This window comes from Capra hircus, chromosome 18 (genome assembly GCF_001704415.2).
Source record: "Capra hircus breed San Clemente chromosome 18, ASM170441v1, whole genome shotgun sequence".
In the NCBI taxonomy this organism is placed as follows: domain Eukaryota; kingdom Metazoa; phylum Chordata; class Mammalia; order Artiodactyla; family Bovidae; genus Capra; species Capra hircus.
Genome location: NC_030825.1, coordinates 1,619,742 through 1,635,794, shown reverse-complemented (window position 1 = coordinate 1,635,794; position 16,053 = coordinate 1,619,742). Strand labels below are relative to the sequence as shown.

Genomic DNA, 16,053 nt, shown 5'->3' with positions numbered 1-16,053 from the left:
TATCTGAGGTTGTTGATATTTCTATCAGCAGTCTTGATTCTAGCCTTTAGGACTCATCCAATCCAACATTTCACATGACATACTCTGTATATAAGTTAAATCGTCAGGGTGACAATATTCATCCTTGACGGACTCCTTCACCAATTCTGAACCAGTTTATTGTTCCTTGTCTGCCTCTAACTGTTGCTTTTTGAACTGCATACAGGGTTCTCAGAAGATGTGTAAGGTTGGTCTGGTATGCCCATTTCCTTAACAATTTTTCACTTTGTTGTGATCCACACAGTTTGGTAAGGTCAATGAAGCAAATGTTTTTTTCTGGAATTCCCTTGATTTCTCTATGTTCCCACATATGTTGCCAATTTGATCTCCAGTTCCTCTGCATTTTCTAAACCCAACTTGAACACTTGAAAGTTCTAGGTTCACATAATGCTGAAGCCTAACCTGGAGGATTTTGAGCATAATCTTACTAGCACTGGAGATGATTGCAATTGTTCAGTGGCTTGAACATTCTTTAATACTGCCCTTCTTGGGAAATGGGACGAGGGTTGACCTCTTCCTGTCTTTTGGCCCCTTCTGGCTTTTCCAAATTTTCTGACATACAGAGTGGAGCACTTTAATAGCATAATGTTTTAGGATTTTAAATAGCTTTGCTAGAATTCTATCACCTCCAATAGCTTTATGGGCAGCAGTGCTTCTTAAGATCCACTTGACTTCACATTCTAGAATATCTGGCTCTGAGTGAGAAACTATACCACTGTGATTTTCTCGGTCATTAAGATACTTTTTTGTGTATGGTTCTTCTGTGTACTTTTTACATCTCTTTTGGTCTATTCTGTTGCATTAAATCACAAAACACCAAAGATAGAAGTGACCTTGAGAAAAAAGAACAAAGTTTGAGACTAGGATTGCTAATTTCAAACTGTATTAGAAAGCTATAGTATTCAAGACAAAATGATTTGCTTCTGGCACAAAAATAAACACATAGATCAGCAGAGCAGAACAGAGAAGCCAGAAAGGGGCACAGCCATTTATTGTCAGTTAGCTTATGAAAAAGGAGCCAAGAATATCCAGAGGAGAAAGGACAAGCTTTTTAAAAATGGCACTGGGAAAATTGGATAGTCCTATGAAAAAATGAAACTGTGCCCCTGTCTTTTGCCATACACAAAAATCTACTAAAAAGGGATTAAAAGTTGAACATATGACTTTAAGCTATTATACCCCTAGGAGAAAACATTGAGGTAATCTCCTTGCCATTGGTCTTTGTAATGAGTTTTTGGGTTTCACACTAAAAGCAAAGACAACAACTGCAAAAACATACAAGTGGGATGACATCGAACTGCAAACAAAGAAACATCAACAAAATCAAGTGGCAATTTGCAGATTGACAGAAGATATTTCCAAATCATATATTTGATAAGGGCTTATACCCAAAAATACATGAGACATACAACTCAAGGACAAAAAAAAACCAAATAATCCAAATTTTTAATGGAGTGTAAGGAAAGCAAGAGTTTCAATAAATCTGAAGATTAGACTGTAGATGAGAGACACAGCAAGGTTTTCCTTCTAGAACAACAAAAGCCTGTTCCTTTCTGGTATTAATTTCTTCATCTCCACTCACTTGTAGGACAATTACAGTTCAATGTGTACATTTTTCAGTCAATAGCAATCACCCCACAATGAGCTATAATACGTACTAAGAACAGGCCCATTGGGGAAAAAGAACCTAATATTTGCATACTTATTATGAGGTATATCCAAAGGAAGGTAATTTCCAGAGTTTACCTCTCCATTGTTTTCTATATTTCATTTCAAAATTGACCTACCTAGTAAGGAAAATGAGTTAAGAGACCTAAATAATATATAGATAGAAAATCAGTTTTAAATGGGAGTATTAATTGATTATAATTTGGGTGTAATTTATTACTACTGTTGTTACTGTAGCCTTTTGATTCTCAACTGCATCAGTTAATAATTTACTATAAGTATTAATACCAACACAGGGACCCATACTACTAAAGTTATAGTGAATAGAGAAAGACATAGAATATATTAGGCAAGAGGTGAAAGTACAGTAAGTCAGCAATGGTAGTAAAGGGCAATATTGCCTTGAGAGGAAGTAAGGTTCTCAAAGTTTTTTGAAACACCAAGATCAAGCCAGATGTGAGGAATTAGCTTTAATTGTAAACCAGAAACTCTACCAGAAGAAAGTTAAGTTCATAAAAAATTACAATGCTAAAACCCAAAATTTAGCAAGAGAATATGTAGGGTCAGGTATATAAACATTCAAAATTCTCCATTGCTTAGTGCATCAGGCACTCAAGGACCACCCTCACTGAAGTCTTTCTCTATTGCTCAACCTGCAGGTACCAGCATGGAGAAAGAGAAAGCTACTCCACAGGCAGTTGAACCTTACTTTTATGGCCTCATGCCTTTCCTTAAGAAGCATCCCATGCAACATATTTCCTCCATCCCATCCCATCCCATCAGGCTGACTCCCCACGATCAACAGGAGTCCTCACCCTGGGATCATTCCACAATCCCCATGGCTTCAGCTCCCAGCTTCCGTGGATACCAGTGGACTTACAATCCTGTCCAAGGTATGAAAGGCTACAGCATGGCTTGTCTACGTGGTTCTCACTCCGTTCAGACTGTCACAGATTATTTAGTTTACTCCCCAACTGCTTCAAATGCCTCCACCATCCCAGTGGACGGCCATGGATGCGGGGGTCTCTCGCCTGAGCTTCAGCTCCTTCTCCCCCGGGTGCAGGCTGGTCCCACTTGCTCTCCTCCTCCTCTCCCCTTCCTTCTTGTCCCTTCTTTCCTTTCTCCTACTGAGTTCTGTATGGATCCAGATATTTCTTCTCAGTAGTCAGGGAGTCCTGCCAGTGCTCACCTGGTCTTCTCTGAGAACTGCTGCATCTTTGGATGTTCTCGATGCATCAGTGGAGAGAGGTGAACCCCACTTCCACCTACCCCTCCATCATCTTGTCCACCCCCATTTGTGCATGTATTAGCAACGAATTTCCCTTTCTATTAGGTAACATTGCCATCACCACACATGTTTACCTTTGCTTTTTGAGGAGAACACAAGTAAGTTCCACACTCTTCAGTTCAGTCAGTCATTCAGCTGTGTCTAACTCTTTGTGACCCATGGACTGCGGGAACACAGGCTTCCCTGCCCATAAACAATACCCAGAGCTTTTTCAATCTCATGATTAGATCATGAAGCTCAAACTTAGATCCTCAGTTCAGTTCAGTTCAGTTCATTTCAGTCGCTCAGTCGTGTCCGACCCTTTGCAACGCCATGAATCACAACACGCCAGGCCTCCCTGTCCATCACCAGCTCCTGGAATTCACTCAGACTCACGTCCATCGAGTCAGTGATATCATCCAGCCATCTCATCCTCAGTCATCTCCGTCTCCTCCCACCCCCAAACCCTCCCAACATCAAAGCCGTTTCCAGTGAGTCAACTCTTCACGTGAGGTGGCCAAAGTACTGGAGTTTCAGCTTTAGCATCATTCCTTCCAAAGAAATCCCAGGGTTGATCTCCTTCAGAATGGATTGGTTGGATCTCCTTGCAGTCCAAGGGACTCTCAAGAGTCTTCTCCAACAACACAGTTCAAAAGCATCAATTCCTTGGTGCTCAGCCTTCTTCACAGTCCAACTCTCATATCCATACATGACTACTGGAAAAACCATAGCCTTGACTAGACGGACGTTAGTCGGCAAAGTAATGTCTCTGCTTTTGAATACACTATCCAGGTTGGTCATAACATTTCTTCAAAGGAGTAAGCGTCTTTTAATTTCATGGCTGCAGTCACCATCTGCAGTGATTTTGGAGCCCAAAATAATAAACTCTGACACTGTTTATACTGTTTCTCCATCTATTTCCCATGGAGTGATGGGACCGGATGCCATGATCTTCGTTTTCTGAATGTTGAGCTTTAAGCCAACTTTTTCACTCTCCTCTTTCACTTCCATCAAGAGGCTTTTTAGCTCCTTTTCACTTTCTGCCATAAGGGTGGTGTCATCTGCATATCTGAGGTTATTGATATTTCTCCCAGCAAACTTGATTCTAGCTTCAGACCTTATTAATTTTTTATATATGAAAATATGTAACTTTTAAAAATCCAACATAGAGGCACATAGTACTCAAGTTACAGTTGTTTGAGAAAGACAAAGCTTATGAGGCATGAAGTAAAATCATAGAATATTAGCAATGGTATCAAAACAAGGGGCTGTATTTCCTAGAAAGAAAGCCGAGTTCTCTTATTTTTGGAGACAACACGAACAAGCCAGATAGGAGCCAACCAGCTTAAACTGTATACCAGAAACTGCACCAGAAGGAAAATGAAGTTCATAAAATTATGCTGATGCTAAACCCCAACATCCAGACATGAGAGAATAGGGTAGGGTTTATGTAGATGCTGCACTTATGTTTATGTGAAAGTGCTGCACTCAATACGCCAGCAAATTTGGAAAACTCAGCAGTGGCCACAGGACTGGAAGAGGTCAGTTTTCATTCCAATTCCAAAGAAAGGCAATACCAAAGAATGCTCAAACTACTGCACAATTGCACTCATCTCACATGCTAGTAAAGTAATGCTCAAAGTTCTCCAAGCCAGGCTTCAGCAATATGTGAACCGTGAACTCCCTGATGTTCAAGCTGGAAAAGACACAGGAATCAGAGATCAAATTGCCAACATGCGCTGGATCATGGAAAAAGCAAGAGAGTTCCAGAAAAACATCTATTTCTGCTTTATTGACTATGCCAAAGCCTTTGACTGTGTGGATCACAATCAACTCTGGAAAATTCTGAAAGAGATGGGAATACCAGACCACCTGACCTGTCTCTTTAGAAATTTGTATGCAAGTCAGGAAGCAACAGTTAGAACTGGACATGGAACAACAGACTGGTTCCAAATAGGAGAATGAGTATGTCAAGGCTGTATATTGTCACCCTGCTTATTTAAATTATATGCAAAGTACATCATGAAAAACGCGGGACTGGAAGAAACACAAGCTGGAATCAAGATTGCTGGGAGAAATATCAATAACCTCAGATATGCAGATGACACCACCCTTATGGCAGAAAGTGAAAAGGAGCTAAAAAGCCTCTTGATGGAAGTGAAAGAGGAGAGTGAAAAAGTTGGCTTAAAGCTCAACATTCAGAAAACGAAGACCATGGCATCCCGTCCCATCACTTCATGGCAAATACATGGGGAAACAGTGGAAACAGTGTCAGAGTTTATTTTTTTGGGCTCCAAAATCACTGCAGATGGTGATTGCAGCCATGAAATTAAAAGACGCTTACTCCTTTGAAGAAAAGTTATGACCAACCTGGATAGTGTATTCAAAAGCAGAGACAATTCTTTGCCGACTAAGGTGTGTCTAGTCAAGGCTATGGTTTTTCCTGTAGTCATGTATGGATGTGAGAGTTGGACAGTGAAGAGGGCTGAGTGCCGAAGAATTGATGGTTTTGAACTGTGTTGTTGGAGAAGACTCTTGAGAGTCCCTTGGATTGCAAGGAGATCCAACCAATCCATTCTGAAGGAGATCAACCCTGGGATTTCTTTGGAAGGAATGATGCTAAAGCTGAAACTCCAGTACTTTGGCCACCTCACGTGAAGAGTTGACTCATTGGAAAAGACTCTGATGCTGGGAGGGATTGGGGGCAGGAGGAGAAGGGGATGACAAGGATGAGATGGCTGAATGACATCCCTGACTCGATGGACATGAGTCTGAGTGAACTCCAGGAGTTGGTGATGGACAGGGAGGCCTTGCGTGCTGCAATTCATGGGGTCACAAAGAGTCGGACAACTGAGCAACTCAACTGAACTAAACTATGTAGATGCTGAAAACTACTCAGAGAGGTAGATATGGAAGCAAATATACTAACGAGCATCAGAAAAATCAAAGCACAAAAGGGCCTGAAAAATAAATCGTAAAGGAATTTGGTAGTCTGGGTCAAAAGAATAAGAGAATCAAATTAGAAAACCAAAATATAAAAATTTATGCACATGGTAGAGCCAGAAAATGCTCAGGAGAGAATATTTCTGCCTTAGTGACCAGCGAACAGAAACCTCCAGCCTCAGGAACAAAAACCCTGGGCAGGACTCACGACTGCACTTCTGGGAACAGGTTCAATTTCAAAGTCTGGGTACTATACCACCTAAAAGCGAACAAAGACAATGATTATAGCTTGCTATGACACTGAATCACAGATAGTAGTGTTTCTCCGTTTACTTTGCTCATTCAACTATAAAGTTAATGAATCACTCCGTTCAGTTCAGTTCAGTTCAGTCGCTCAGTCATGTCCGAATCTTTGTGCTCACATGAATCGCAGCACGCCAGGCCGCCCTGTCCATCACCAACTCCCAGAGTTCAAATGAATCACTAACCAATGATAATTGATGCCATCAGTTTCCAGTCAGACCCTTTAGTCATACAATGGATATGTGAACCTGTTATATGATCCCCAATAACAGTTTTATTGCTTTACAATACTGTACTGCTTTTGGCCAAATATCAACTTGAATCATCCATAGGTATACCTATGTTCCCTCTTTCTTTAACCTCTTTGCCACCTTCCTTTCAATCTCAACCCTTGAAGTTGTTACAGAAAAGTACGGAAGACTTTACAAATGTGTGTCATCCTCGGGTAGGGGCCATGCTGATCTTCTCAGTATTATTTCAATTATTTAATATATGTGATACCAAAGCAAACACAAATAACATTTTAACACACACACACAAAATCATACAGTTAGTTATCTACCAATAAATGATCAATTGCATTAGGAATTAGGGTATTCTTCTATATTTGCTAGGGGAAGGCAATGGTACCCCATTCTAGTACTCTTGGCTGGAAAATCCCATGGTCAGCCGAGCCTGGTAGGCTGCAGTCCATGGGGTGACGAAGAGTCGGACATGACTGAACAACTTTACTTTCACTTTCATGCGTTGGAGAAGGAAATGGCAACCCACTCCACTGTTCTTGCCTGGAGAATCCCAGGGGCAATGGAGCCCAGTGGGCTGCTGTCTATGGGGTCGCACAGAGTCGGACACAACAGAAGCAACTTAGCAACAGCAGCAGCAGCTATATTTACTGCCTCTTATAAAATCTATTTTATAAGGCCCAAAGTTCCATGAAGGAATTAAGCATATATTTAGGCATAACATTTGTATACTTACACAGAAATATATGCACACAATTATGTCTATGTATACAAGCTATTTTTCTGCTTGCCTGTCACAATAAACTCTTTAGTTGATGAGAGATATAGTCCCAAATTTCTCCAGCTTATATGTCTTCCTTTTGAGAACCACTTCTTTTATTTCCATCACCTAATTTTAAATGACTATTTTATTCTTATATTCCCTCCCCCTTTAAACTAACTAAAAGCAGAGAAAACCTCGTAAATGCTGATATCTTATCCTTAATTAAATTACCACTCTTCTGGTAAATTGGAAAAAGAATCATGTTCAGGTCTCATTCAAGAGGATAAAATCTCTATTTTATCAGTTCTCTTGTTCATACTCAATTCTTGCTCACTTCAGTCTTAAATTCTGCTTACTTACAAAGGATGGACAGGAAGAGTAATATTAAAAACAAGCATGGAAGAATCTATGATTTTATGCTTCTGTTGGCCAAAGGTAGGGCCAGGAATAATTTATGAAATATTGCAATACATCATGGAAGTATGAAGGTCTAGTTCTCCTATCAAAGAGGAAATGTTGGGAAATGGTTCAAAAACTAAGCCCCATGGGTTGTCAGGATGTACTCCTGACCAGACAGATAAATTTTTTTTTTTTTGGAGAATTTTATTTTATTTTATTTTATTTTAAATCTTTAATTCTTACATGCGTTCCCAAACATGAACCCCCCTCCCACCTCCCTCCCCATAACATCTCTCTGGGTCATCCCCATGCACCAGCTCCAAGCATGCTGTATCCTGCATCAGACATAGACTGGCGATTCAATTCTTACATGATAGTATACATGTTAGAATGTCATTCTCCCAAATCATCCCACCCTCTCCCTATCCCTCTGAGTCCAAAAGTCCATTATACACATCTGTGTCTCCTTCCCTGTCTTGCATACAGGGTCGTCATTGCCATCTTTCTAAATTCCATATATATGTGTTAGTATACTGTATTGGTGTTTTTCTTTCTGGCTTACTTCACTCTGTATAATCGGCTCCAGTTTCATCCATCTCATCAGAACTGATTCAAATGAATTCTTTTTAACGGCTGAGTAATACTGCATTGTGTATATGTACCACGGCTTTCTTATCCATTCATCTGCTGATGGACATCTAGGTTGTTTCCATGTCCTAGCTATTACAAACAGTGCTGCGATGAACATTGGGGTACATGTGTCTCTTTCAATTCTGGTTTCCTCGGTGTGTATGCCCAGAAGTGGGATTGCTGGGTTATAAGGTAGTTCTATTTGCAATTTTTTAAGGAATCTCCACACTGTTCTCCATAGTGGCTGTACTAGTTTGCATTCCCACCAACAGTGTAGGAGGGTTCCCTTTTCTTCACACCCTCTCCAGCATTTATTGCTTGCAGATTTTTGGATGGCAGCCATTCTGACTGGTGTGAAGTGGTACCTCATTGTGGTTTTGATTTGCATTTCTCTAATAATGAGTGATGTTGAGCATCTTTTCATGTGTTTGTTAGCCATCCGTATGTCTTCTTGGGAGAAATGTCTATTTAGTTCTTTGGCCCATTTTTTGATTGGGTCGTTTATTTTTCTGGAATTGAGCTGCATAAGTTGTTTGTATATTTTTGAGATTAGTTGTTTGTCAGTTGCTTCATTTGCTATTATTTTCTCCCATTCAGAAGGCTGTCTTTTCACCTTGCTTATATTTTCCTTTGTTGTGCAGAAGCTTTTAATTTTAATTAGATCCCATTTGTTTATTTTTGCTTTTATTTCCAGAATTCTGGGAGGTGGATCATAGAGGATCCTGCTGTGATTTATGTCTGAGAGTGTTTTGCCTATGTTCTCCTCTAGGAGTTTTATAGTTTCTGGTCACAAAGCCAATGACCTTATCTTGGATGCTGACCAGGTAATAGTCTATTAAATTTGGAGATTTATTTGCTGTTTTCTTGAAGAAGCAAACATAATGAGAAGATTAAAGATGCATAAAAGTAGAAGAGCTGTTAAGGTGCCTAGAAGAAAGGCTAGCTAGCAGAACCAGGTCCCCACACTGATAATTGTCAGAGACTGTTACAGTGAGTGTTTTATATACAGAGCAGAAAAAGTGGGTAAAACAAATGTTCTAGGGTCACTGCTGTTTTGCAGTCAAAGACAAAATATTTTTCTCTTTCAGCACAATCACCAAGCCCCTGATGTGTTCCTGGTTACACACATACAGACCGAGGGCCCACAGGCATGTGTGATGTGACATCAGGAAGTGAACAGATGAGTGTATTGGTGCCCAGTCACCTGCATCTGCTAATAATGTGACCTGGGGAAAATTACTTGCCCTCTCCAAGTCATTGCATCTTCATTAACATAACTTGATGATCATATTGAAGATTAAGGTTATCTCACGGGTTACAGTGAAACACAAATTTTAAGATGTTCTCAAGCTTTTGGGAAAGTATCAAAGACATGCATGGGGTTACTAAGGTGAGTGAGCAGATCCAAAGTACAGTATCTTTTTTCTCTTAGTATGCTCTTTTTAGTCAATAGTAGCGATCAGTCAGTCATGTGTTTACTCTTACCCCAGGGTAATGGTAAAACACAAAGATCAACTGGACTTTTCTTGTCATTTCAGTGTCTAAAATGCAAGCATTTGTCAATCTAGAGTGAAAAAATTGCAAACTCCTAGAGGGCCTCGCTGCCAGAGTCTGCAGAGTCCCAACATTAAACTGTCTTAAAAGAATGGCCTAAACACTCTGGCTCAGAATTAAGTTCCAAATGTTTGCAGAGCACAGAAGTACTTTGGGAGCAGTACAAAAATACAGGAAGTATCCTACTTCTCCAACTATCTATCTGTGCAAATATCATCATCCATGTAAATTTACATAGAAGGCCCTCCTTCTTCCCCATCCCAGCTACTACAGTACCACTCCTGCTCAGAGGAACAGGGAAAGAGAAGGCTTCCCACCTCAGGATGGATTTGACAAACTCAGGTGACTAGATCATCTCAGAATGGCTCATGTTTTCATTTAAACAGGGTCCTGCCTGCTGCTGCTGCTGGTCATGTCTTATCTGCTCCTGTGCCAAGGCAAAACATGCCCGATCTACTGTCCTGACGTGTTTGACATCCCCCTGGAATCACTTAGAAACCTGTTTCTCAACGCCACCATGCTGTCCCGTGATATCGCTAACCATTCCAATATAATGTTCAATGAGTTTGTAAGTACTTTGGTGATGGTGGTTTCATTGTTAAATCGTGTCTGATTCTTGCAACCCCATGGACTGTAGCTGGCCAGGCTCCCAAATGGAACCTTCATGTAAGAGACAGGTATACTGTCCTTTCAACAAGAAGGCTGCCATATGCCAAACTTCATATAACACAGACTCTATGTCAAAGAGACCACCAGCTCCTAAGATGTAGAAATCGAAGAAAGGATCAGTTTTGTGAAATCTCAAAGATTCCTAAGAAGTGCAATAACTTGTTCAATTTCCTTCCATTCATTTTCTTTGTAAATTTCCAAAGTAAATGATTTTGTATTTGTCAGCCAAGAATGCTATAAAAGAATACAATAGACTCAGTGGAAATAACAGAAATTTATTTTAACAGTGGAATAAACAACAGAAATAATTCTCACAGTTCTGGGGGCTAGAAGTCCCAGATAAAGGTGCCAGCAAGGTGAAGTTCTGGTAAGAATTATTTCTTCCCAGGCTGGATTCTCCATGCATCTTCACACAGGGTGGTGGGTGGGGAAGAGAGAGAGAATAAAAAACACAGAGACACAGAGAGATTTCTCTGGTGTTTCGCTTCATGAAGACACTAAACCTACTGAGTCAGTGTTCCACCCTAAGAGCTCATTTAACCTTAATGGGCTTTGCTGGTGGCTCAGATGGTAAAGAATCTGCCTGCAATGTGAGAGACTTGGGTTCTCTCCCTGGGTCTGGAAGATTCCCTGGAGAAGGGAATGGCAAGCCACTCCAGAATTCTTGCCTGAGCAATCTCATGGACAGAGGAGTCTGGTGGGCTACAGTCTATGGGATCTCAAAATGTCGGAACCCATTTCAAAACACAGTACTTTGGCAGTTAGGGCTCAAACACATGAATTTGAAGAACACGTATTCAGTCCATAATACTACCTGACATAAAGCACTTTAAGGTGGGACTGGGGAAAGGGAAGCATGTTGATTTTCTGGTGCTTCAGTGTCTCACTGGGCTTTCTTCTCCAGGCTCAGAGTAAATAGCCAATAAATGAGAACTACTCTGCAGTGAACTGAGTGGATGGAACACGTTAAACAAAGCTGAAATCCTTTCACAAAAACAAATATTGGTAGTTTTTTTAATGCTTACAATTTATTGTTTTAAGATTTGCAGTGAATAGTTTTTGAGCTACGATAGAAGGAGTGTTTAATTGAAAACAATTATTCTCATTCTGATGAAGGTATTTGAAAGCTGTATGTTAATTCTTTTAGGTCAATCAAAGAGCACACAGTAGAGCAGACAGCTAATAAAAAGCGGTGCTAAAGGGTTCTATTAAATTCACGTAGTTCTTTTATTCACTATTTTTGCTTCATCCTCCATTTTTGACTGTCCAGTTTTTTTGCAACTCTTCCAAGTAATCTCTTTAAATATTCATATATTTTGCTACAGATTAGTTTTTCTCTATCAATGTGTTAGCTAGATTCTTCTACTTTTATTATTCTCAGTCCATTGCTTAGTATTTCCTATAACTTTTTGCCATGTATTTATGACGTGCCATTTTGCCACCATAAACAACATTGTACTCTGCACCTGGGACGAACACTAAGCTTTTTGGTGTGTGGATTCAGAGATAAGTCAAAGTCATAACTGTATAACTCTTTTAAGGGAATATATTGGCTCAAACCCAAAGAAAACAAGAGATTAAATGGTTAAAATATAGGTCCAGCATGCATTCTAATTCACTTCAGTTGTGTTCAACTCTTTGCAACCCTACTGACTGTAGCCCAAGAGGCTGCTCTGTCCATAGGATTGGCCAGGCAAGAATACTGGAGTATGCTGCTGTACTCTCTTGCCAGTGATGCTCCTCACCTAGGGATCAACCTGAGTCTTCTTATATATCCTTCATCGGCAGGAATGTTCTTTACCACTACGTCACCTGGGAAGCATCAAGTATTGGTACAAAAATACTATATTTGGGTCAAATACTAAAAAGTAAAAAGAAAAGAGAATAATAAAATAGTGAAGGGAAAAGTTAGATGTAAAATCATTTTTATAGAGACAATGTATAGAAAAATAGGAAAAGAATGACTTTCAAATTTTGTGATGCTCACCGTTAAAAAAATTGCACGAATGTCAAACATGTTAAAGTTCCTGTAATGGGTTCATCTACTGAATGCCCAACAACCCTAACTAATTGCCTGATCACTTTCAGCATGAAAAATATGTCCAGGGCAAACCGTACTATATAAATATGCTCTACAGCTGCCATACCGATGTCACCCCTACTCCCAAAGAAAGAGAAATCGCCCTCATGATAACCGTGAGTCTTTCACCTGGGTTTTTCACCAGATCAAATGAAACAGTATGTAGGTTACCAGGCTTCGGATTAGTAGAGGTAATGGTAAATGTACATGCAGGAAAAGGTGGAGGAACGGTAAGAAATTGAAAAGAAATTATGCTGTGCATTTGATGAAGCATGAGCGAAATCAAGGGATGACTGAAGATCTGTAGTAGCAAAATAAATAACAGATCTATAAACTGTCCATGCAGACAAGTTTAGTTCAACCAATGCATCAGACACTATTCTGTACGAAAACAGGAAATGAATGGGAACTTCCATGTGTAAAATATAAGACTGAAAAATTCATGAATATGTAAGAAACACACTCCAGTTTTCAGTACTCCCTGTTACTAGTGACTCCTACGTGGGAGTCCTATACCGCACCACCTGAGCCACCGCATCTGCTGTTCAAGGCTCTTGATTCTGCTTCTACTTCTCTGACACCTGCTTCATTTGTCATTCTCAATGACTCTTCTGTCACCTTTTATTCTTAATTTGTAAGTCTCTTCTACAACAGCCCATAAACATTGCTTTGCTTCTCATGGCCACAACAATTGCCTCTTTTCTGAGGACAACACTGTTTACATATCAAGCCTCAATCATTTATGGAAGCTCCAAACTTTCACAGTTATAATCTCTTTTTTTCTGATTTCCTACATTATCCTTCATCCTAACATTATTTAAAATATTTTCACATGCATCCTCCCTTAAAATACTGTCTTCTCTCTATATAACTTTCTTAATGATACCAGCATTATTTTCCACTGTTAAGCTCATTAATAATGAGGATAGTCAAGTAAAGGAAAAGGTCAAAGAGGAAGAAGAGGAGGGATTGTTCAATAAGCTTAAATTTAAAGTTTATTGAGAGTTACTACATGGCCATACATTTTACTAAGCACTTTATGTGCATTACTATATTTAATCCTACTCAGTTCTTTGTTCTTAACCAATAAAACAGTTCATGGTTGTAAAGAAATCAAGCATATTAACTAGAGATCTTCAGCCCCTGGGATTTTCATGCTAAATTTTGGTAATAGTAGTGAGCTAGGGGGGAAACCCTCCATTGTGAATCCCACTGATGCCGTTACTAAGGACAACACTGGGCCATTTTCTGCCTGGACACATGTCAACAAAACAGACACTTCTCATATCAGCAGGCGGCTGGTTTTGGGATCAGCTGAGGAGAGAAGCCTATTTAGGAATGTCATGTCTTCTTCCTTATCTCTTTGTTGTAATATCATAAAACAATTACTGATCAAAAATCAATACGAATGACTCATCTGATTCATTAATATGAATGAATCACTGGGTGACAATGACGTGGGCACAGGTGGAATCCCTCTTTCCTGGGTCAGGCTCTGCAGGCACGTACTGACTTGCTATAAATACTTAGATTCTCTCATGCAAATACACAAACACAAAAGAACTCACTGAGTGGTCGTAGAATTTCAGAGGAAAAAACAAAATTCTTCATGTTATAAATTAGAACGCATCAGAAGAATTAGTTCATAACAAAACCTAGAGTTTTAATAATTCAGCAAAGTGTGAACTAATAGCTTACATTTTATAGTTTTGCAACTTTTACTACCTTCAAATATCTCTGCATACACATAGAAAAAACCAAAAGTTTTTTAGGTCAGCTGCACTGAGCAAAGATCACATGTTACTAAAACCACTGAATTATGATTATTTTAATGAGACCATTTCTTCTGGTTGCTTAGAATGAAGACCTTGGTCAGTTTATACTCATATTACTGTACTCCTGGAATAAACCTCTGAATCATCTACTCACAGAGCTGTGGAATATGGAAGAAGTCTCAGATACTATCCTATCAAATGCCAGAGAGAATGTCAAAAAAGTACAAGAACTTCAAGAATTCATAGAGAGGCAATTCAGCAACGTGAGTGTCCTGCAAAGGGCTTTCTTGCTTTGTTCGTGAATGAAAGAGGTGACCTTTGTAATGCGTAAGGTGTTTTGAAATACCTCATTTTGTAAGAAAAAGATTCATGACTTCTATATTCCAGACTGCTACTATATAAACCAGGAGCCTAGTCATTCATAGTGGTAGACTGTACTATACAGGAATCAGAATTTCACTGCAATCTTTGACATGTGCAGCCTTCCCTGCATTGCACACAATTCCACCAAAAGCTTGCCTCTTCCTGGGCACAGGTGGTTGAAATACTTTCAAGAGTAAGAGAACTAGAGAACAGAATTTCCCAGATGAGCATTTTCTTCAAAGTAACCCAGGACATCTGCTATTGAAATTCCACTTGTCTTCTTTCTCTGTTCTCTTCAAATCAAAGGATGAGAGTGGGAAGGAAGAAAAGAGAAAATTAAAACTAAACTTGAGTTATGTTTCTAAATTTTAGATTTCACTTAGTTTTCTCATAGGCTGGCTCCAAATTCCATATCTAGAGAGTTTATATTCATATGTCTTTCCAAATCTTATTTTGATAATTAGAAGCAAAAAAAAAAAGCAAATAATAATAAAACACATAAGAAGTCATTATCTTTTGGGTATTCAGATTATTTTTCCAGTAAGGCGGCTGACTGAGGATCGCATATTCTGGTCAGAACTCCCATCCCTGGTGTCCAGAAATGAAGAGATTAGTCATTCTGCATTTTATAAACTGTTCAAGGGCCTGCAGAGGGATTCACATAATGTTGTCATTTATACCAAGATCCTGTTGTGCCGAACCAACAACTCGTGCTAAACCCACATCCATCCCATCCGTCTCTGAGGTGATCATAATGATCTATCCCATGGGAAGCTTCTTTAAAATTTATAGCCTTTTAGTGCATGCTCTGTGAAATTGTTCTCCTCTTAAAAAAATAAACACAGACTCTGTAGAGATGTCAAAATCTAAAAGGGCAATTTCTTAAGATTTTTTTAATCTTCATTTAATAGAAAATCAAAAGAAAATCCACCCTTACATTGAGAGAATGAAGCTCCTATTAAATTAGTCACAAATAGCAGAAGCTGGCATTACAAAGAAAACCATCAAGATATTACATAAGAATCACAGCAAATTATTCTGGGTCAAGTTATTAGAATCAAAGTATTAGACAATTGTTCATGGTTCTGGTCATGCTACCAAGAAGACTGAATTCTCAGAATTCTTTATGAAACCCAGCCATGACCAGTCAGCCAACTATCACAGTGTTACACCATACAATACAAATGCTTTGCACCTTTGTATAAAGCGTGAGGTTTACTGAACTGTCTAAAGATTGTTAGTATGCTGTCTTAGTCCTTCTGGGTTGCTATAACAAAATACCACAGGCTTAAAAACAACGGAAATGGATTTCTACAGTGTGGTCATGCAGAGTCCTCTCTGGTCACACACTGCTTATT

General features: G+C 39.3%; 1 protein-coding gene across 1 annotated transcript; it reads left to right on the top strand.

Moving 5' to 3' along the window:
• Window positions 2,546–15,412, top strand: LOC102171116 (placental prolactin-related protein 3-like). Its single transcript, XM_005696789.2, has 5 exons — window positions 2,546–2,600; window positions 10,195–10,376; window positions 12,566–12,673; window positions 14,416–14,595; window positions 15,224–15,412. The coding sequence occupies exons 1-5, from the start codon at window positions 2,546–2,548 to the stop codon at window positions 15,410–15,412; spliced, it is 714 nt and encodes a 237-aa protein (XP_005696846.1).